Raw genomic sequence first — 23,392 nt, forward strand, 5'->3', positions numbered from 1 at the left:
ATTAGCTATTCTTCTTATTCACCCTCTCAACCCAAGAATTTGTACCTGGTGGTCCCCTTGCCTGGAATATTATCTCTCACCATCCATCTAACCCTTGCTTCTCTTTCAAGATTCAATCCAGGAGTCAGATTCCTAGTAAGTTTACGCTGCCCCACCCTTCCATCTCGTTAGTCTCCTCCGCTTCCTATTCAAATTATTGTTAGCGTCAGTCACTAGACCGTGAACTTCCTAAAGGAGGAGTAGTGTCTTCATCTTTTTGGTCAAAACCTAAAGACAGGTGCACGATACTTTCTGAATGATTGCACAGAAAGCGCCCCATATGTAATGAAGTCTGTTAATAAATATTCCTAAACCTTATTTTGTCTTCTGTGTAGACCTGCCCCGAATACAATTAAGCAGTATCTTCAAAGTACTTGCAGTGGGTGCCTTGGACAGCAGCTAAGAACCCCGGAGTAAAACGAGTTTCCTCTCCACTGTTACAACTCAGACACCTCCTCGGTGAAAGTCTCAGATCTGGGACACGCGGAGGACTATGCGAAGTTTTAAGTCTCAGTCTGCGCCTGCGCACGTGACCTCTACACGTCTGCCTCTGCGCCTGCGCCGCTCAAGGTAGCGCGCGGCTACTCAGTGGAGGGTGGGACTACGCTTCGCGTTTTGGGATTGGGCGGTGAAGGCCAAAGCGGACGGCGCGGAAATGGCGTCACGCCGGCGGCCCTACCGCGCGGTGGCTGCTGGGTGCCGCAAGGCTTCCCTTCCTTCTCCTCTCCCCTCCCCCATCCCTCCCCGCCCCCTGGGCCGCTCCGCTCCCTGGCGTGACTCGGCACTGAGAGTCCCGGGAGAAGACGCCGCGGTCGCCGCCTCTTCTGTCCAGGCCTCGGCCTTCCTGAGCGCCTCTGCTTCCTCTCCCAGATCGTCTTCTCCTTCAGTTTTGAAGCCAGTGGCGTCGCGGCCACCCTGCCGGGCTCTCTGTGAGGATGGTGGGGGTGAAGCCCGTCGGGAGCGACCCGGATTTCCAGCCAGAGCTGAGCGGCGCGGGCTCCAGACTCGCCGTGGTCAAGTTCACCATGAGAGGGTGAGGCCAGGCCCGAGCCCTGTGGGTCCCCGTCTGTCCTTTCTTGCTTTCCTTTCACTCTTTGTTGGTCCTGGTTTCCTAGCCGTCTGCTGCCCCGGAATGTCCGGCAGTGGCCGCAGCCCCAGGAGCTGCCGGAATTAGGCCTCATTTCTCGCGTGTGAACCCCCATTTATGCACAGGGTGTCCTAGACAGGCTCGGAGGCCTGACTGCCCGGCTTCTGCAGCTCAGTAGATTCCTCACCTGCTCCTTTTCAATCCTCTTACAAACTCTGCACTTGGGGTGGCCCGCCCCTATTCCTTTCAGCCTGTGGGAGTCTCCGCAGCCACCCTTGCCTGAGCCTGACTCCTTTTTTCTGCGGAGCCAGCTGTCATTTGCATCTCCAGAGCTCCAAAAGCTTAATTTACCGAACACTTTGCTTCTCTTCACCACCTACATCTCTAAAGCCTTTGAAGATTCAGATGGGGCGATCCAACTAATATGCGTAGCTCTTAGTCCTAAATTTCTGCTAATGCATTTTGAACTAAGTTAACGTTGGGTTAGGGTGCTTTTTAAATTAGTTAAAATTTTTTCTTCCTCATTCGGCCACTAAGCTGTAGCTTAGGCTTCCCTATGTATGCGATTGCAACTGGTCACACATGATAGTACATGTGTAATATATTTCAGGTGGCCAGTTGGCCAGGTGTCTTAGTTTGACCAGGCTGTGTTTTTTCACTAAGAGGACAGAGATCTTGAAAAATGTTAACTGTCTTTGGTAAATATTGACAAAATTATAGGTCGCAGAACAGGTGGACCTTTTATAGTGGATGTGTGTGTAATAACGTTCCTATGTAAGAATGACGTGTTGGAACTCAGCGTTGAGAACCAAGATTTCAGCGTGTGTGTGTGTGTTTCACAGATCTCTCCTTGTGCATGTTGATAGTATTTAGTTAGAAGTATTAGAGGTCTCCGCTTTATTTTCCTTGACCCCTTGGCGTTATTTATACATCTAACTTGGAGCAGTGTACTACTGGTATCACTGTTTATGTAACACACTTTCCTGTCCAAATAACTATATAAGCACCAAATTCCATTTTGAATTTCAGAGCAAAAATACAAAAGTTTCTTGTACATGGTTTACTAAATGTTGAGTATGTAAATGGTGACGTTAGGATTACATCGTTTTAGGGAATGGATGCAGATACATATGAAAACAAGACTTGTTTTTGGACCAGTCTCTTACATTGAATTGAAAAAGGATAGTACCTTACATTTCATATGGTGGACTAGAGTACCCATATGATATACGGAATTTTGCTTTTAATAAATTTAAAAGGATAAGTGATGTCATATATATTAAAATACCTAAAAGGAATGTTAGAATTCTATAAATGTGTCTTCTCATTTTTAGCAATTTTGTAACGTCTGTATTCTTAATAATAGGGGAATACCTGTAGTACATTAAGTATCTAGGCCACAGTGGAAAAAGGAAGATATGATTTCAATAAGGAACCTCACCTCACTTTTAGTTCACTTTTCTAATTCTGACCAGTCGAAGCTTTTACACTTTTATTCCTCAGTGATATATTGTTTTTCCCACTTACTATAGCAGTGGGAGAGATAATAGAATAATAAAGATTGATTGAAGTGAGAAAAGTGGGGAAACATTGCTGCGAAGGAAGGTTTTTTCTATCAATGTGGTGTCATTTAAGCATAAGCATAACTGCAGAAATTGATTGGTAAAGATCTATTACTTTTGAAAAGGTATTTTAGTGGAATTAAAATTATTTTTCTTTGTAAAAACTGAGGGAAAATTAATGTTTGAATTGGAGTAAGTTCAAAAGCATATTTATATTACGTTTACAAATCTGGTAAGAGTATTGTATTTACCTTTAATATTCCTCGAACTTATTGGCCATTAATACATCCTGTCTAAATTCATTGTCAATAGGACCCCAGATTTATGTATATGAGGGATCAGTATTAGACTCAGAAAGAACTGTATTCAGTAAAATCTTGTATGAAACCTCTTAGGTCAAAGTTAATACGTCCCAGTTTAGACTGAGGGCATAGTTTCTCCAGCATCTATTTCATTTCCTTTCCAGCCCTCTTTTAAACCTTTTTTCTTTTTTTTCTTTTTTTAACTTCTATGCTTTATCCACTCTCAGTCTAAATTTTACTAAAATGATACATAGATTGTTTTCCTGCGTAAGAATCTTTAGTGCCTTATGATAAAATACATATAACATAAAATTGACCATTTAGCCATTTGTAAGAGTATAACTCATTGGCATTAAGGACAATCAGCCCTCTGTCCATGGATCGAACCAAATGGGGATAGAAAATACTAGGGAAAAAAATTACATTTGTGCTGATCTTGTACATACTTTTTTTCTTGTCATTATTTTCTAAATACAGTATAAAAACTATTTACATAGCATTTACATTAGGTATTATAAGTAACCTGGAGATGATTTAAAGTATATGGAAGAATGGACGTAGGTTATGTGCAGATACTATGCCATTTTCTATCAGGCCATTGAGCATCTGTGATTTAGTGTCTTGCTGGAGGTCCTGAAACTAATCCCCTGGATACCCAGACTTGACTATACATTCACAATGTTGTGCCACCATCACCACTATTTCCTAGAACTTTAGACAGAAATTCTACATCCATTAAAGGGTAACTCCCCATCCTTACTTCTCCAAAGGGACAAAACTGTACCCATTAAGCAGTAATTTGCCTCTCCCTATGTACCTCCTTGGTAACTTCTATTCTGCTTTCTGTCTCTATGAATTTGTCGATTTGGGGCACCTAATATAAATGAAATCATAACATTTGTCCTTTTGTTTTTTGACTTCACGTAGCATAGTGTTTTCAGGGTTCATCCATGTCTTAGTATGTCTCAGAATTTCATTCTTCTTTATAACTGCATGACATAATCCATTTATGTATATGGCAAATTTTGTTTACCCATTCATTTTTTGGTGGGCATTCCAGTTGTGTCTTCCTTTGGCTGTTGTGGATAATGCTGCTATGGGACATTACTATACATGGATCTCTGCTTGCTTGCCTGCTTGCTTTTCTTTTTTCTCATTTGTTAGAGACAGGGTCTTGCTCTGTTGCCCAGACTGGAGTGCAGTTTTGAGATGATGACTCACTGCAGCATTGAATTCCTGGCCTTGAGCAATCCTCCCGCATCAGCCTCTCAAGTAAATGGGACTACAGACACATGCCACCATGCCCGCTAGTTTATTTTTTGTTTTAGAGACTAGGTCTCACTTTGTTGCCCAGGCTGGTCTTAATCCTGGCTCCAAGCGACCCTCCCACTTCAGCGTCCCAAAGTGCTGGTGTTACAGGTGTGAGTCACTGCACCAGGCCTTCTGTGCTCATTTTTGAATTGAGTGGTTTGTTTCTGGGTTGAGTTGCAGGAGTTCTTTGTATATTCTGGATGTTAATATTTAATTTGCAAATACTTTGTCACATTCTGTGGGTTCTCTTTTTCTTGATGGTATCCTTTGATGCATGAGTTTTAAATTTTGATGAAGTACAATTTATCTATACTTTTGTTGCCTGTGCTTTTGGTGTCATATTCAAGAAATCATTGCAAGATTCAAAGTCATGAAGCTGTCTCCGTGTCTTTTCATCTACGAGTTTTATAGTTTCAGCTCTTAAGTTTAGGTCCTTGATCCATTTTGAGTTAATTTTGGTATATGTCATAAAGTTAGGGTCCAGTTCATTTTTTGGCATATGGATATCCAATTTTTCCAACACCGTTTATCAAAAACACTGTCTCTTCCTCATTGAATGGTTAGCACCCTTTTCCCAGAGTATTTTTTAAGGATTAAAACAGTCAATGCTTACGTATTCCTTAGTCTGTGTAAGGAACTTGTTTAAGCTCTTATATTGACTCATTTGTTCCTCAGAATAACCCTAACAACTGTCCCTGTTTTACAGTTGAGGACATTGAGTCACAGAGAAGTTAAATAACTTGTTTGAGGTCCCATTAATAAATGCATTGTTTGAATTATAAAGTGCTGTTCTTGATCTTTCCAGCCTAAGGAGAAAAGAAATGCACGTTCATCTCTGTGTATCCGCACAGAGCCTGACAATTTTTGATATGCCTTTCCTTGAATAATTTACACCTCTGCCTGCCATTCAGTTCACTCTCTGATACTCTTTTTGGTAACATTTTTAAACGGGTGTCTCCAAATTGTTACTTATGCCCAGATACATTTTAGTGGTTATAAGTAGTACCAGTTTTGTTGTTACTAAACAGTTGAAAGAATATACATTGTGTCATCTGTCTTCCCAGTCTCCCCACCCCCACCCCATTAAACAGTGTGAATGTTTTTTTGTTTTTTTGTGTTTTTTTGAGATGGAGTCTTGCTCTGTCGTCCAGGCTGGAGTGCAGTGGCATGATCTCAGCTCACTGCAACCTCCGCCTCCCAGGTTAAAGCAATTCTCCTGCCTCCGCCTCCTGAGGAGCTGGGATTACAGGTGCGCACCACCACACCCGGCTAATTTTTGTCTTTTTAGTAGAGATAGGGTTTCACCATGTTGGTCAGGCTGGTCTCAAACTCCTGACCTCGTGATCTGCCCGCCTCGACCTCTCAAAGTGCTAGGATTATATGGTACTTCTAGTTCTGGATCCTTGAGGAATCGCCATACTGTTTTCCATAATGGTTGAACTAGTTTACAATCTCACCAACAGTGTAAAAGTGTTCCTATTTCTCCACATCCTCTCCAGCACCTGTTGTTTCCTGACTTTTTAATGATCGCCATTCTAACTGGCGTGAGATGGTATCTCATTGTGGTTTTGATTTGCATTTCTCTGATGGCCAATGGTGATGAGCATTTTTTCATGTGTCTGTTGGCTGTATGAATGTCTTCTTTTGAGAAATGTCTGTTCATATCCTTTGCTCACTTTTTGATGGGGTTGTTTGTTCTTTTCTTGTAAATTTGTTTGAGTTCTTTGTAGGTTCTGGATATTAGCCCTTCGTCAGATGAGTAGATTGCAAAAATTTTCTCCCATTCTGTAGGTTGCCTGTTCACTCTGATGGTAGTTTCTTTAGCTGTACAGAAGCTCTTTAGTTTAATGAGATCCCATTTGTCAATGTTGGCTTTTGTTGCCGTTGCTTTTGGTGTTTTAGACATGAAGTCTTTGCCCATGCCTATGTCCTGAATGGTACTACCTAGGTTTTCTTCTAGGGTTTTTATGGTATTAGGTCTAACATTTAAGTCTCTAATCCATCTTGAATTAATTTTTGTATAAGGAGTAAGGAAAGGATCCAGTTTCAGCTTTCTACTTATGGCTAGCCAATTTTCCCAGCACCATTTATTAAATAGGGAATCGTTTCCCCATTTCTTGTTTTTCTCAGGTTTATCAAAGATCAGATAATTGTAGATGTGTGGTATTATTTCTGAGGACTCTGTTCTGTTCCATTGGTCTATATCTCTGTTTTGGTACCAGTACCATGCTGTTTTGGTTACTGTAGCCTTGTAGTATAGTTTGAAGTCAGGTAGCGTGATGCCTCCAGCTTTGCTCTTTTGACTTAAGTACCATATGACCCAGCCATCCCATTACTGGGTATATACCCAAAGGATTATAAATCATGCTGCTATAAAGACACATGCACACGTATGTTTATTGCGGCACTATTCACAATAGCAAAGACTTGGAATCAATGCAAATGTCCATCAGTGACAGACTGGATTAAGAAAATGTGACACATATACACCATGGAATACTATGCAGCCATAAAAAAGGATGAGTTTGTGTCCTTTGTAGGGACATGGATGCAGCTGGAAACCATCATTCTCAGCAAACTATGGCAAGAACAGAAAACCACATGTTCTCACTCATAGGTGGGAACTGAACAATGAGATCACTTGGACTCGGGAAGGGGAACATCACACACCGGGGCCTATCATAGGGAGGGGGGGAGGGGGGAGGGATTGCATTGGGAGTTATACCTGATGTAAATGACGAGTTGATGGGTGCTGACGAGTTGATGGGTGCAGCACACCAACATGGCACAAGTATACATATGTAACAAACCTGCATGTTATGCACATGTACCCTCAAACTTAAAGTATAATAATAATAATAATTTTTAAAAAGTGCTAGTATTACAGGCGTGAGCCACCACGCCCAGCCAGTGATTTTTATCTTGAATTGATGAATATATCAGTTTTGTAGATAATGTTTACCATGCACTGCATTTTTTTTTTTTTTTTTTTTTTTGAGACAGAGTCTTTCTCTGTTGCTGCAGTGATATGATCATGGCTCACTTGCAGCCTCGACCTCCTGGGCTCAAGCAGTCCTCCCAACTCAGCCGCAGCAGTAGCCGGAACTACAGACATGCACCACTGTGCCTGGCTAATTTTTAAATTTTTTGTAGAGATGAGGTTTTGTCACGTTGCCCAGGCTGGAGATACATTGAATTTTCTTAAAGCAGATCTGCCTTTGTAGTTGGTTAGGGTTTGTTACAATCTAAGAAGGATGTCAGTGTATGTTAGGATGTTGAATTCTAATAGTTACGATAGCTTGACCAAATAATTAAATATATATTAAACATATGTTAATTACATACCACAGAATTACTGATGACCGAAGGTAGTTTATTGAAGTGCAGAGTTAGCAGGTCCAGTAGTCCGTAGGAACCAGGCAGAAAACGTTAGCAAGTGAAGTAAGTAGCTGTAAGACGAGGGCATATCGAAGCCGTGGAGAACAGAGTTGCTTTAAAATGTTAACTTTTTATTAAAGTGCAAGTATACAAAAACATGCAAGAAATAGATCATTACCAGCACCCCAGACTCCCCGCACCGTCCCAGGCTTCTTTCCTACTATTCTTGAATTCTAACACTACAGATCAGTTTTGCCCGTATTTGAACTTTATAGAAATAGAATCATACAGTTACGTAGTTTGGCTACCTTTCAAGAGTTTAATCTTGGCAATTGATTTGGAAGTAACAACGAAAGGCACTGTTTAGGACACTGTTTTGGACTTTTTAACATAGCAGTTAAGAGTTGGGTTCTGGGATCTAATTCTAGCTTCGTAATTTGTTGTTCTTGGGAGTCATAAAGCTTAAATGAGGTGACATGAGTTTGTGAATGCATAACATACAGTAACTGCCCAATGAATGCTAGCTGTTTTATGTAATTAATAATACCAGTTGTGATTAAGCCTGCCCATTAGTAAATATAGCACATGTATAAATTGCTTAAAGTTTTACCCTGCAGGAAAAAAGAAAAAGAAAAAAAGAAAACCTTTAACTGTGGCTTTAGAAAGCATATTTTTATTATCCACTTACCAGTTGTGTGTGTTGACACAAGTTGTTGCTCAAGATAAGACACTGGCTACTGTAGCAAATAGGGAAGGACATCTGGTTCATGAAATGGAATTTATATTATATTATGACTGTAGAAAAAAGTGTATTTAAAAGAAGCTAATGTTCTTTCAAAGAAAGCTGGTCTTGGATTGTATTTAGGAATTGCCTAAATACAATTTTAGTGATGGCCCTGCCGCCAGCTAGTATGTTTGGTGTTGGGCAGGTCATCTTCTGATCTTCAGTTCTTACTTATTGGTTAATTATATTAGGTTATGTCTGTTTTAAAGTTTTAGTTCTGTGGGTTCCTTTTTTCTTTTTTTTTTTTTGAGACAGAGTTTCACTCTTATTGCCTAGGCTAGAGTTCAGTGGCTCAGTCTCGTCTCACTGTAACCTCTGCCTCCCAGGTTCAAATGATTCTCCTGCCTCAGCCTCCCAAGTGGCTGAGATTACAGGCATGTGTTACTAGGCCCAGCTAATTTTGTATTTTTAGTAGAGATGGGGTTTCACCATGTTGGTCAGGCTGGTCTTGAACTCCTGACCTCAGGTGATCCAGCAGCCTTGGTCTCCCCACAATGCTGGGATTACAGGCATGAGCCACTGCGCCTGGCTAGGTTTATTTCTTTATACATTGTAGAAAGCAGCTTACTGTATTCTTTTTCTCAAACAGCATAACTCAGAATCCTTCTAACATATACATTTTATATATTGGATTAAGCAGATAAGTTTTCAAAGAGAAAGTTTAGAGTAGAAAAATAACTTTTTTTTTTCTTCATTTTAAACGTCTGGACTAGGTGATCTCTTGAACCTTTTGCAACGAAATAAGAAATCCTAGATTGTGCAGAGGGCTGCTAGTCAGATTAAGGTGTGTGCAAGAGAAAAAGGTGTAATTCTGAAATTCAGGCATACTGGGTGCATAATATTTTAGAGCTGGGAAAAGTTCTTGGAGAGTCCTTTTATCTTATACAGAGAAATCAGGTGACTTGTTCATGATCTCAGCTAATGGAAATTTGTTTACTCTCAACTGCTCATGTTGAGGAGACAAACCTCTTAGGTAAAATGATCAATTGGCTGGGCACAGTGGCTCACGCTTGTAATCCCAGTACTTTGGGGTGCTGAGGTGGGAGAATCACTTGAGTCTAGGAGTTCAAGATCAGCCTGGGCAACATAGACAGACCTTGTGTCTACAAAACATCAAAAATTAGCAGGGTATGGTGGCACATGCGTGTAGTCTCAGCTGCTTGGGAGGCTGAGGTGGAAGGATCACTTGAGCCTGAGGGATTGAGGCTGCAGTGAGCCGTGGTTATGCCACTGCACTCAACCTGGGTGACAGAGTGAAACCCTTAAAACAAACAAAAAAAAAGACAAAAGAAAATGATCGATTTATTTGAATGATTGTTTTGTGAAATTGTGCTGCTGTATTTGTGCCTTTGTATATATTTATGCTTTTCTGCTGATGTATTTTGATTTTTGACTAAAGTTCCAGCCTATGATGGCTAACTAAAATTAAAGAATCTAGAAAAAGTCTTGAAACAGTTTTTTGCACAGTAACCATAACTTTAATAGTCTGTTCAACTGCAAGATGTATGTCTGTAACACCAGTTAACTCATCAATAATTGATGAATAGAGAGATGTCAGTGTAATATGGAAGTTGTATTGGTTCCTATGTGATTTATTCCTAGGTAGTGAAAAATAGACATAGAAATAAAACCTTCATCTGGAAGCAGAAAGCTGTCAGCCACACAGGCAAATTCCCTTGTTTATTTTAAGAAACTTAATGAAGTTAAATAAGAGTGCCTACACCTAGCGCTTGTTCCCCAGAAGGGTTTATTTTCAGTGTTGCATTTTCTCTTGTTCTTTCCTTAATGGCAGCCCCACTGGCCCAGAGCTCCACTTCAGTCTGATTTGTCACAACACCTGTAAGCATCATTTCCAGTTGATTTTGTTCATTTCAAATATTCCCCAGGGTAGCTTCCAGCTCTGAGCCACATGCTGGGATGTCCATCTTTTTCCTGAATCCTAGTTACTGTCTTTTTTTTTTTTTTTCTCCCAAGATGGAGTCTCTCTCTGTTGCCCAGGCTGGCGTGCACGATCTTGGCGACCTTGGCTCAACTACAACCTTCCGGGTTCAAGTGATTCTCCTGCCTCAGCCTCCCGAATAGCTGGGACTACAGGTGCCCGCTACCACACCCGGCTAATTTTTGTAGTTTTAGTCGAGACGGGGTTTCACCATGTTGGCCAGGCTGGTCTTGAACTCCCAACCCAAAGTGATCCGCCTGCCTTGGCCTCCCAAAGTGCTGAGATTACAGGCATGAGCCGTCATCGCGCCCAGTCTAGTTACTGTCTTTCTTAGTGATCTTGTTACAAAATTGCATGGGTTTCAAGTAGTTTGCCACAAACTTATTTTTCCCATAAATTCTCTTTTTGGTGTGTGTTTTTGCAGGAGGGTGGTTTTCATGAATGGATATATTGTACTATAGCATGGATACCTCTGTAATTTGTGATGCCTGTGTAAATGCAGTTACAACTAAATTCTTTATTCTCAACTCATTTAATATTTTAAAATGAAAATGCCTGTTCATCACAGAAAAGCAAAGGATGCAGAATTATGGATACTAACTGTTCATTGTGCCTGTCTCTGTCTTTTTAATATGCATTTACATATATAAATAGGTTTGAAATGTGATCCTAGAGAATGTTTTATAATGAGAATTTCTTGCCCCCCAAACACTACAAAGTATCAGGCTGGGGTGCAGTGGTGTGATCTTGGCTCACTGCAACCTCCACTTCCCCAGGTGCAAGTGATTATCCTGCCTCAGCCTTCTGAGTAGCTGGAATTACAGGCATGTGCCACCATGCCTCGCTTATTTTTGTATTTTTAGTAGAGATGGGGTTGCACCACGTTGGCCAGGCTGATCTCTAACTGCTGGACTCAAGTGATCCGCCCATCTTGGCTTCCCAAAGTGCTGGGATTATAGTTGTGAGCTGGCCCCTGTCATAACTTTTTAAACTAGTTTTCCATTGATTGCCGTTTAAATTGTTTTCTAAGGTTTCACTATTACAAGCATGTTACATTGAACTTCCTTATACTACATGTTATTGTGAAATAGAGTAAGTGTTGTTAAAATGGAATAGACTTTTAGAAGGGAGATTATTGGGTCTTGGCTTGTGTTCATTTAAAATAGATATGACCCAATCAGTGGCCTTTGAAACATGGTGTAGTGATTTATATTCCCATATAAAGTTTAAGACTAATTTTAGTTCACTGTAAATATTATTTTCTTAGATTTTTGGTGTATGGCTTCAGGATAACACAAGGTGAAATGCTGATTGAAATGTTAAGAATGTGGAATTGATCACAACTTGAGTTTTAACATTTGTTTTTATTTTTTGCTTTAGAATTTGCTTTTTCTTACATTTCTCTATGAAAAATCCAACATTTTTCTTATTTCTACAAACTTTTATTGAGACATACATGGCACACAATTAGAAATGTATAGTTCAATTAATTTTCACGAACTGAACACACCTATTTAATCAGCTTCCAGACAAACAAAACATTGCTAACCTCCAGAAGTCTTATTCTATCAGTAACTCACTAAGGTAACCATTGTCCTGATTTCTGATACCATTGATTGGTTTTGCCTGTATTTGAACTATATATAAATAGTCATATAGTATATGCTAGTAGTTGCTTTCTTTCCTCCACGTTATTTGTGAGGTTCATCCATGTTTTTGCAAGAGGTTTTACACCAGTTATTTTCATTACTGTGTAGTATTTCATTGTATAACTATAATTAGCTTACCCATTCTTTTGTTGATAAGAATTTCATTGTTTCTAATTTTTGACTCTTAGAGCTGTTACTAATAATACTTTTTCAAATGCTCTAAGGTAAACATGTCTCTTAGATGCATTCCCCAGGAATGTTGATGGGTTAGTGTATTTCTAGCAGGTTGTTTTTTTCCCTCCAAAATGGTTAATACCACCTTGCACTGTCGCAGTATATAAAAGTTTAGTTGCTCTGCACTCTTGACAATACTTCATTCTTGTTGTAGCTATTTTTGTGGTGTTGGTTTTAATCTGCATTTCCCGGGTATCCCTGGTGACTAATGAAGTAGAACATCTTTCCTGATTTATAGAAAGTTTTTGACTTTATTTATTGACTGTTTGGATAATCTCATTTGTCAAGTACCTATTCAAGAGTTCATTCTTTTTCTTTTGGGGTTCCGTCTTGTCCTTGTTTTGTAGGAGTTCTTCACATATTAGAAGTGTAAGTCCTTTGTTTGATATGTTTTGCAAATACTTTTTCCTAGTCTCTTAAAGGCATTTTTTGATGAATAAAAGGTTTTAATCTTCCAGTTTATCAAATATAGTCCAATCTGTCAATCCTTTTTTTTTTTTTTAAAGTACTTCTGTATAAGAAATCATTGCTTAGTTTGAGGTTTTGAAAGTATTTTCCTGTATTTTTTCCTAAAACCCTCATTGTTTCACCTTTTACATTTAGATCTACAACCCATCTGGAATTCGTTTTTGTGTATGGTGTGTTGAAATTCATTGCTTTTCCTGTATGAGTATATAGTTGATCTAGCAGTATTTATTGAAAAAACCATCCTTTTCCCACTGCAATGCTGCATCAAGTTTTTCAGACATCAGAGTACTGTATGTGAGATGGGTCTGTTTCTAGACTCTTCTTTAAAAAGAAAACTGATTTGATCAGTTTGCTTATTCTTGTATAAGTACTGTATTCTCTTAATAAAGGTTTATGATAGTTCTTACGGTAATTTTTTTTTCAGATTAGAATCTCAAAACAACTTGGGCTGTCCTTGGTATTTCTCTATAATTTTTAGAATTGAAATTTGTTAATTTCTACAAAAAAACCTGCTGAGATCTTACATCAGTTGTAAAGATCAAATTGGTATCTTGGCAATATTGAGTTTGCAAATTCATAAGCAGAGTAAATTCCTCCATTTATTTAGGTTTTCTTTAATTTCTTTCAGTGAGAACAAAGCTGGAAGACTTAACACTATTAGATATGAAGACTAAATATAACATCTAGGCTCATTAAAACAGTATAGTATTGATACAAGTATATATAAATAACTTACTCAAATAGACCAGAGAATCAGGCCTAGGGTTGTGGTTTGTACCTGTAATGTCTGCGCTTTGGGAGGCCCAAGGCAGGAGGATCACTTGAACCCAGGAGTTTGAGACCAGCCTGGGCAATATAGGGAGACCCTACTTCTCAAAAAAGAAAAAAAAAAAATTAGCTTGGTAGCTGTGTGTGGTGGCATGCACCTGTAGTTGCAACTACCTGGAAGGCTGAGGTGGGAGGATTACTTGAGCTTGAAAGATTGAGACAGACTGCACTGAGCCATAATCATGCCACTGTACTCTGGCCTGGGTTACGGAATGAGACCCTGTCTCCAAAAAAAAAAAAAAAAAAAAAAAAAAAACAGGTGCGGTGGCTCACGCCTGTAATCCTCCCATCACTTTGGGAGGCCGAGGCAGGTCGATCACCTGAGGTCAGGAGTTCAAGACCAGCCTGGCCAATCCAGTGAAACCCTGTCTCTATTAAAAATACAAAAATTAGCTGGCCATGGTGGTGGGCACCTGTAATCCCAGCTACTGGTGAGATTGAGGCAGGAGAATCAACCTGGGAGGAGGAGGTTACAGTGAGCAGAGATCGCCCTATTCCACTTCAGGCTGGGCAACAGAGTGAGACTCCATCTAAAAACAAATAAAAAACCAGATAGTCAAAAGCCAGCAGTATCAGTGTTTGTTCTATTTTATGTTTAATTGACAAGTGATTTAGAATTACAATCTTTAGTGTTATTTTACTTAGTGTTCCTTTTCCTTTTCTAACAGGTGTGGGCCATGTTTGAGGATTGCGCCAGCATTCAGTTCAATGAGTAATAAATATCCACAGGCTGTTTTCTTGGAAGTCGATGTACATCAGTGTCAGGTAAGGGAAAGGAATCTTTTTTTCTTTTTAATTTACTTTTGAATAAATTTGAAATCCAACATTAATATTCTTCATTTATCTCTTGATGCACATAGTACTTATTCCTTTGAAGATAGGAAGATGTTATGTTGATGTCATTATTACAGATGTCATTATGGCTGCGTTAGTTAAGAAGAGTAGCACATTATTAATTGCTTCAGGTTTGTATTAATCACCTTCTGATATAAAATTAATTCGATGTTGTTAATAGGTCACCCAGCTGTTCTGTGTAGTACATTTCCTTATGTTTTGCAAACCTAGAATTGTATCTTCTACCCCCAAGGCATTGGCATTGTATAACAGTGGCAAGGAGTTCTTGGTTGTAGTTTGAATTGATCAGTTTGTAATCTTATCTCCAAATCGACACACTGAGCAGAAACTTTTTAAAATGGATGATTACTGTTGATTGAGCCACAGTGTTGTAGGTGAATTGCCCTGATTACTTAGTTGTATGTGACAGTTCTGTATTTGTATATGCAGAAATGTGGGGAATTGTTAAGGAGAAAAAAAAATGGAAGGCTCCTTCCAACACTAAAAAATAGAGTCTTTAGTTCTAAGGAACAACTCTATAGCTCCGCAGCTTTATCTTTGTTAAATTTCTGAGTGTGGAAGAAATTTTAGAATATTACGTAGTGTGTAGTTACTTTGGGAATTTGTTGAAAACCCTACGTTATACACATTTATGTTTCAGCACTTAGTTGCGTGTAATTGCACTGTATCTTTGGCCCCTGATTTAATCACTATTTCTGAAATGAAAGTGCTTTCTCCTGGAGCTGTTCTGTCAGGTATTGTAACCACTGGCTACATGTGGTGACTGAGCACTTTAACTGTGGCAAATTCACATTGAGATGTCCTGAATGTATAAAATACAGATCAGATTTTAAAGACTTAGTATTTTAAAAATGTAAAATACTACATTGTCTTTTATGTTTATTAGATTGAAAATGCATGTATTAGGTTTGCTGTAATATTAAACTTGATTTTACTTATTTTACTTTTTTATTATAGTTAATAGAAAATTTAAAATTGCATGTGTAGCTCACATGCACTACATATCCATTGTTTTGGGCAGCACTTTCCTGAAAGGTCATAGTTTTTTCACCTAGAGGCTTTGAGAAGACATTCCTATGTTATCTTTATGTTCTTTTTCTTTAAAAAGTATAGTAATGATTTTCATAATATTTGAATATGTAAGGTGCCATATTTGCTTTACTGTTTCTTTTATATTTGTCATGAAAAGTTTAAACTGGGATGCTCAGTGGGTATTAGGTAATTTCCATTCAGTAGTTATAGTCTTATACGATTGTGAAGCTAGCACAGAATTTAAAAAGATAGCTGTTAGAATGTGTTCGATGGGTGACCAAAGTCATTTCTGTAAGAGTGAAAATTGGGTGACGGTGGCAGTGCAAAATACATTACCTCTTTTTCATAGGCAGATTGGCTACCGGTTTTCAGACATGCACTTTTTTCTAGTAGCAGTGGTTTGTGTTGACTTTATCAGTACCCTTCTTGGTTATTCTTTTTGAGAAATAATATAATTATAAAAGACCTGTCTGGAGTAAAGCAGAATTTCTGCATTGGAAGCTAATTTTTCTACTAGATGATGTATTTAACAGTAAAAATGATAAAAGTGTAGGGAATGTGCTTTATTGTGTGTGTAAAGGTGATGTAGCTATGCCCAAACGGGAACTCTCTTAGGATAGGTCTGTTTTGTCCTTAAATAACAAAAATGCAGTATTTTACATGTTTTTAGTTTATACTTATGATATTTAACTTCCATAAAGGTGTAGAATGAATATTCAAAGTGGTTTAAGATTTAATTCATAACACTGTCCAACTTGCCAATTCTAGGGAACAGCTGCCACCAACAATATATCAGCAACACCTACGTTTTTGTTTTTTCGAAACAAAGTGAGAATTGATCAATATCAAGGAGCAGATGCTGTGGGATTAGAAGAAAAAATCAAGCAGCACTTAGAAAATGACCCTGGAAGCGGTGAAGACACAGATATTCCAAAAGGCTATGTATGTAGACTGAAAAGTGAAATCGTAATATATAATATCTTGTACATGTCATTATTTGGTTAAAATGAAATATAACTATGTTTTCATGTTCTATCTTTTATTGGTTTAGAATGCTTTTAAATAAGAGCTTTCAAATTAAATTTATTAGCTGACTATTGAGTTTTGTCTGTATGTGTACATCTGTGTGTTAAGCCTCTATCATAAGCCATTTTTCCTAAATTTCTCCTAATTTTCTTTGCCACGTTTTCTTAATCTGCTTTCTGAACTATTTTAATAGCCATTTAAAAATACTAGCTTTATACTTTTTTTTCCAAAAGTGAAGTATGCATTGGAAATTTTTTTTTCACTTTTTGACAGTTATGTAAAATGACTTACAAGTTTTAATTATCGCCATTATATATTGAACTCCTTTTGCTGCCACTCACTTCCTGTGGTTTTACATTTTAAATGTAGGCCCTCTTTTCTGGCACTCTTTTTTTTAAAAAAGTCTAGTTACTGATTTTGTTTTAGAATCAAATTTGACTTCAGTATCACATGTGGTATTCTAGGTTTTAAGAGTAACTTATTCCAAATAGCAACATAAAGACTAAGAATCTAGGCCGGGCGCGGTGGCTCACGCCTGTAATCCCAGCACTTTGGGAGGCCGAGGTGGGCGGATCACGAGGTCAGGAGATCGAGACCATCCTGGCTAACACGGTGAAACCCCGTCTCTACTAAAAATACAAAAAACTAGCCGGGCGTGGTGGCAGCGCCTGTAGTCCCAGCTACTCGGGAGGCTGAGGCAGGAGAATGGCGTGAACCCGGGAGGCGGAGCTTGCAGTGAGCTGAGATCGCGCCACTGCACTCCAGCCTGGGCGACAGAGCGAGACTCCGTCTCAAAAAAAAAAAAAAAAAGAAAAAGACTAAGAATCTAAAGGATAGTGTGTGGAAACTACAGAGTATGAATAGTTAGAATGCAGCATTTTTAATTTGAGAGCTACTCAAGAAGGAAGCAAACTTTGGAAACAGCACTTCGTGATATTAGATTTTTTTATACAAATAGGTAAATCCTACATACTAAGAGATATATATAGTTTTTAATTTCTCTGTTTATAAAGTTATTGCACTGGCATATCAAGGAATGAATTTTTTAAAAAGTTACCTCAAGTTAAAGCTAATTTTTTTTTTTATTTTGTTTTGAGGCAGAGTCACTCAGGCTGGAGTACAGTGGCACGATCTCGGCTCACTGCAACCTCTGCCTCCAGGGTTCAAGCCATTCTCCTGCCTCAGCCTCCCCAGTAGCTGAGATTACAGGCACCCGCCACCATGCCCGGCTAATTTTTGTATTTTTAGTAGAGACAAGGTTTCACCATGTTGGCCAGGCTGGTCTTGAACTCTTGACCTGAGGTGATCCATCCGCCTCGGCCTCCCAAAGTGTTGGGATTACAGGCATGAGCCACTGCGCCCAGACAAAGCTAATATCTTAAACAAGGTATAACTGGCATATTAAAACAGATCTGTGTCATGGAGCTACAAGTCCTCTCTCTATCATGCCGAATGAAGAGATGCTATAGTCCAATAAAAATGAGAGATTCTTTGTATATGTGTGTGTAGTGGGAGATTGGAGGGGTGTCAGAAAGCATCAGTAATGTGATACCAGCATTAATTTAGGCAAGTTCAATTACTGTTTATTTAAAATAGACCTGTAATTTGAAATTGTAATGTCCAATTAGGAAGTATGAACATACCGTTTATGTCAGGGTTGTTACATCTTTTGGACAGTTTTGGAAATCATTTAACTTGTAAACCATTGTGTTTATATCTTTGTATTTTTTCCCTTTATTACTAAGGGTGTTTGCATTAAAAAGTCTTAGGAGCACAACAGTCTTGTTGCCTAGCTGCAGGCTTACTCCTTTACACATCAGCTGTGGTATGAGTGTTTTGGCCTCAGATAGGAAATAGACAGAAAAAAATGAAGTTTTAAGAAATAAAAACTCAGTTTTTGTGCAAATGTTATGGATAAAATATGAAAAGCTGTTATTTTTAAATGTCCCTTTTTTTCTGTCAGGTGTCAATCAAGACATTAAAGGTTTGAACTATTTATTTAGGTCTTACAGTGTTATTCAGTATTTAAAATTGGTAATCTTATATAACCATGATACCATTATATCTCCAAGAAATTTAATATTGATACAGTATTTCTAATTATCATACATTCAAATTTTCTTAATTATCCCCAAAATATTCTTTATGGTTGCTTTCTACCATTTAGGGTCAAATCAAGGATGATGCATTGCATTTAAGTTGTCCTAATTAATATTCTTTGGTCTAGAAACTTTTCTCTGCCTTTTTTTGTCATGGTTTCCCGTTTTGGAATTCTAAACCAGTGCCAGTCTAGTCAGGGTGGCCAGTAGGCGCACTTGTCTATTGAACATTTTCTTATATGACTAGTGCAACTGAGGGACTGAATTTTTAATTTTATCTAATTTTAATTAATTTAATTTTAAATTGCCACTTGTGGCTAATGAGTATCATGTTGAATAGCATGGGTCTAGGCTATCTGTTTTATTTATTTATTTATTTATTTATTTATTGAGATAGAATTTCACACTTTTGCCCAGGCTGGAGTGAAGTGTCACGATCTGCAACCTCTACCGCCCCTTTGGCCCCGGCCACCGCCATCCGGTTGAAGCAGTTCTCCTGCCTCAGGCTCCCAAGTAGCTGGGATTACAGACACGCGCCACCACAGCCCACTAATTTTTGTATTTTTAGTAGAGGGGGGTTTCACCATGTTGGCCGGGCTGGTCTGAAACTCCTGACCTCAGGTAATCCACCTGCCTCAGCCTCCCAAAGTGCTAGGATTACATGTGTGAGCCACCGTGCCCAGCTAGGATATCTGTTTTAGAGACAGTTGCATATTCTGGATTTACCTGATTATTTTCCTATGATTGGCATGTTGATTATAAAGGTAACGACATTTATTTCTCATTGCAGGTTTTCAGAATATGTCAGTTTCCAGTTATGTCAAATATGCAGTGTAATAATGCCAGTTTGTCCCAGACAGTGTTGTATATTGTATAACAAAATACTTTAATGCAGCCCTTTAAATATGTTTTGTGAGCTGGGCATGCAGTGGCTCACACCTGTAATCCCAGCACTTTGGGAGGCCGAGGTGGGCGGATAACCTGAGGTCAGGAGTTCAAGACCAGCCTGGCCAACATCAGAAACCCTGTCTCTACCAAAAGCACAAAAATTAGCCAGGTGTGGTGGCACACTGCTGTAGTCCCAGCAACTCGGAGGCTGAAGCAGGAGAATCGCAGGAGGCGGAGGTTGCATTGAGCCGAGTTGCACTGCAACTCCAGCCTGGGCAGCAGAGGGAGACTTCGTTAAAAACACACACACACACACACACACACATATATGTTTTGTGTGCCCCACAATAAATAAAAATAAAAACTATTCAGAAGAATTTACCCACTTAGTATTTTTATCATTTCGGTATTGCAAGTCCGACTGTAATGTTGTCTTAATCCTAGATAGCATATTGAAGTGACATATAGATAGGACGGAAGACAAAAACATTTAAAAGATTTTGTCAAAACTGCCCTTTTAAGGCAAATGTTCATAATGCTCCGAATAATTCTGCTATAGTAAAACTTTGCTTTGTGGCCCTTCTTTCTTCCCTCCCCATCTTTTAAATTGGCTATACGTTACTCTGAGTAATAAATTTACTGTAACATTTTAGCCTTGAAAGCATTTAGGCTGTTTTATGTATAACTAGAGGTCTATACTAATGATTATTACCATTTTCATATTTACTTGACATACAAAGTTTTCTTCAGTCTTTCAGAATTATGTATGTATGTATTAGTATCTTCTCTTTAAAAAACGTATTGAAAGCCCTTTGAGATAGAGAGGTGAACATGTGACTCATCTATAATACTTGGTAGACTTGAAAAGTAATCCTTGTTTAGATGAAATGGATACTTTTCTAGAAAAATACACTTTTACCAAAATCAACTCTACTAGAAGCAGAACACCTGAATAGACCAGCACCATAGAGAAATAGAAGAAATAGTCGTAAAGATTTCTTCCATAAAGACTTCTATGACTTTACAGGTAAATGTTGCCAAATCCTTATAAAGATCAGGTAATCTAATGTTACTGTAACTACTTCAGATCTTAAGTAAAAAGAAAACTTCTAAATTTATTTCTGAACTATGACATTGATCTGATAATTTGACAAAGTATGCACCAAAAAAGAAAGCCACAGGCCAGTTTCAATTATGAATATTGGTGTAAAACTTTTAAATAAAGTGTTAGTAAACAAAATTCAATAATATCATCATGGGCTGGGTGTGGTGGCTCACACCTGTAATCCTAGCACTTTGGGAGGCTAAGGTGGGCAGATCACTTGAGGCCAGGAGTTGGAGACCAGCCTGGCCAACGTGAAACCCCAACTCTACTAAAAATGCAGAAATTAGCCAGACGTGGTGGCACACGCCTATAATCCCAGCTACTCAGGAGACTGAAGCAGGAGAATCACTTGAACCCAGGAGGTGGAGGTTTCAGAGAGCCAAGATTGCACCACTGTATTCCAGCCTGGGCGACAGAGTGAGAGTGTCTCAAAAAAAAAAAAAAATTTAATAACAAAATTGAGTTTTTTTAAAGCATGTAAAAGATGTTTATATTAGGAAGTTTACTTAATCTGTGACATTAGTAGACCTATGGAGAAAAATCATGATCTCCAAATATGCAGAAAAGGCATTTGACAAAATTTAAATACCCCTTTATTCCTAAAGCATTCAGTAAAATCTTAATAAGGGAACACTGGAAGCATTCCTACTAAAGTCAGAAACAAGACAAGCATGACCAACCGCTGTTAACACAACTGTGACGTTGTGTGGGAGGTATGGAAGTGTTAGTTAATACAGTATACAGAGATGGACATGTGCTGACTGACATCACAGGGAAGCAAACAGTAAAATCCAAAGTATTGAGAAATCTATAAGCTAAATGACTAGATTAAAAGAGATTTCAGAGACATATGAACCAAATATAATTTATTTTATGTATATATGTGTGTGTATATATATATTTTTTTTTTTTTTTGGAGACGGAGTCTTGCTCTGTTGCCCAGGCTGGAGTGCAGTGGTGCAATCTCGGCTCACTGCAACCTTCGCCTCCCAGGTTGAAGAAGTTCTCCTGTCTCAGCTTCCCAAGTAGCTGGGATTACCGGTGCCTGCCACCATGCCTGGCTAATTTTTGTCTTTTTAGTAGAGACAGAGTTACCATGTTGGCCAAGCTGGTCTCAAACTCCTGACCTCAGGCGATTTGCCCGCCTCGACCTCCTAAAATGCTGGGATTACAGGGGTGAGCCACCCCCACCTGGCCTCCAAATATAATGTTTATACTTTTTGTTTGTTTTTTGAGACAGGGTCTCGCTGTGCCGCCTGGGCTGGAGTACAGTGGCGCAATTTCAGCTCACTGCAGCCTTGATTTCCTGATCTCAAGCCATCCTCCCAGTTCAGTCTCCTAATTAGCTGGGACTAAAGGCACATGCCAAAGCACGCAGCTAATTTTTTAGAGACAAGGTCTCACTGTGTTGCCCGGGTTGGTCTTGAACTCCTAAGCTCAAGGTGTCCACCCACCTCAGCCTCCCAAAGTGCTGGGATTAGAGGCATGAGCCATCATACCACACCTTTTTCTTTGGCATATGCTTTTTTTTGATCTTTATTCTGAGTGTAACAATTCAACTGTAAAATATTTATGAGACAGTTGAGGAAATTTGACCACTGATTTGATGGTGTTAAGGAATTATTGATTGTGATAATGATATTGAGAATGTGTGTGTGTGTGTTTTTTAACTTCTTATTGCTTAGAAATTCACACTGAAATGTTCATGAATGAAATGAAAAGATTTTTTTTTTTTTCAAACTAATCAGGGGAGAGTTAGGATGTAGTTGGGGGTTAAAGATGAGGCAAGAGTGGCCTTGAGTTGATGATTATTGTAGCTGGAGGTGGTGGATACATGGGATTCACTATGTTATTATATTTTTGTCTGTTTGAAATTTTTCATGATAAAAACTTTAAGTCCTTATTTGCTACTCATCTTAAATCAGACATCTTCATAGATAGAGTCCTTGGCCACTAGGAGGGAAATAGGCTTTTTTTTGGATCTTACAGATATTTTAATTTGTGTATTTTCTTCTGTAGAACACTTATTTTTTAAAGTATAAGTCAACATTTTAAAATTATGTTAAAGACATAATTTCTGATACATTAACAAGTAGGCTAAGCATAGATTTGGCTTTAATAATTAATGGTAGATCTCAGTCAGAAATGCAAATAAAAGGACTACTGTAAAAGTTTTATGAACTGTTTTAAAAGTGTTTTCTTTAAAATTGCCTAAAGAGAATCACAGATTTAAATTTTTTTATTAACATTTTTATACCTAATCCAAATATGTTGCCTAAAATCTTGATTTAAATTTTTTTTCAGATGGATTTAATGCCTTTTATTAACAAAGCTGGTTGTGAATGTCTTAATGAAAGTGATGAGCATGGATTTGACAACTGTTTACGAAAAGACACGACCTTCTTGGAATCTGACTGTGATGAACAGGTAATTAAGGGCTGAAGTTAAGCTTGTGGGGATTATCACTATTTATGCCTGCTCTTGTTTCTTTATCTTGTTCCCATCTTGTGGCTTTTGTCTCTCCTTCCCGGATGATCACTTCTTCCTTTCATTTCTATAGCTTTTAGTATCTTTGACTTTTGTTTTTTGACCATACATACCCATCTCCTTTCTCTGTTCTTGTATGTGGGCTGCCACATAAAAGAACTTAGGTGCACTAAGAAAAATTGCTGAACTCTTGGGTGAGACCCACTGCAGAATTGAGCTCTTACCGCTGTTTGGTCCTTTTGTTCATCCTTGACCTGACTTCCATACCTTCTTCCCACCCAGATGAATTTGTATCTGAGAAATAGAGATTAATGAGATG

At 38.5% G+C, this 23,392-nt stretch overlaps 1 protein-coding gene across 3 annotated transcripts in view; it reads left to right on the forward strand.

Annotated features, from left to right (window-relative positions):
- The first annotated feature begins 717 nt into the window (after nucleotides 1-717).
- Nucleotides 718-23,392, forward strand: part of TXNL1 (thioredoxin like 1) — a 37,407-nt gene continuing 14,732 nt past the window's right edge. For all 3 annotated transcript variants that reach the window (XM_050767828.1, XM_050767827.1, XM_050767829.1), the window contains exons 1-4: nucleotides 718-1,072; nucleotides 14,250-14,346; nucleotides 16,237-16,410; nucleotides 22,891-23,013. In XM_050767828.1, coding sequence (XP_050623785.1) covers nucleotides 975-1,072; nucleotides 14,250-14,346; nucleotides 16,237-16,410; nucleotides 22,891-23,013 — 492 coding nt within the window. In that variant the 5' untranslated portion in view covers nucleotides 718-974. The remainder of the gene's footprint in view (nucleotides 1,073-14,249; nucleotides 14,347-16,236; nucleotides 16,411-22,890; nucleotides 23,014-23,392) is intronic.

The sequence above is a fragment of the Macaca thibetana genome, chromosome 18, assembly GCF_024542745.1.
Source record: "Macaca thibetana thibetana isolate TM-01 chromosome 18, ASM2454274v1, whole genome shotgun sequence".
Taxonomy (NCBI): domain Eukaryota; kingdom Metazoa; phylum Chordata; class Mammalia; order Primates; family Cercopithecidae; genus Macaca; species Macaca thibetana.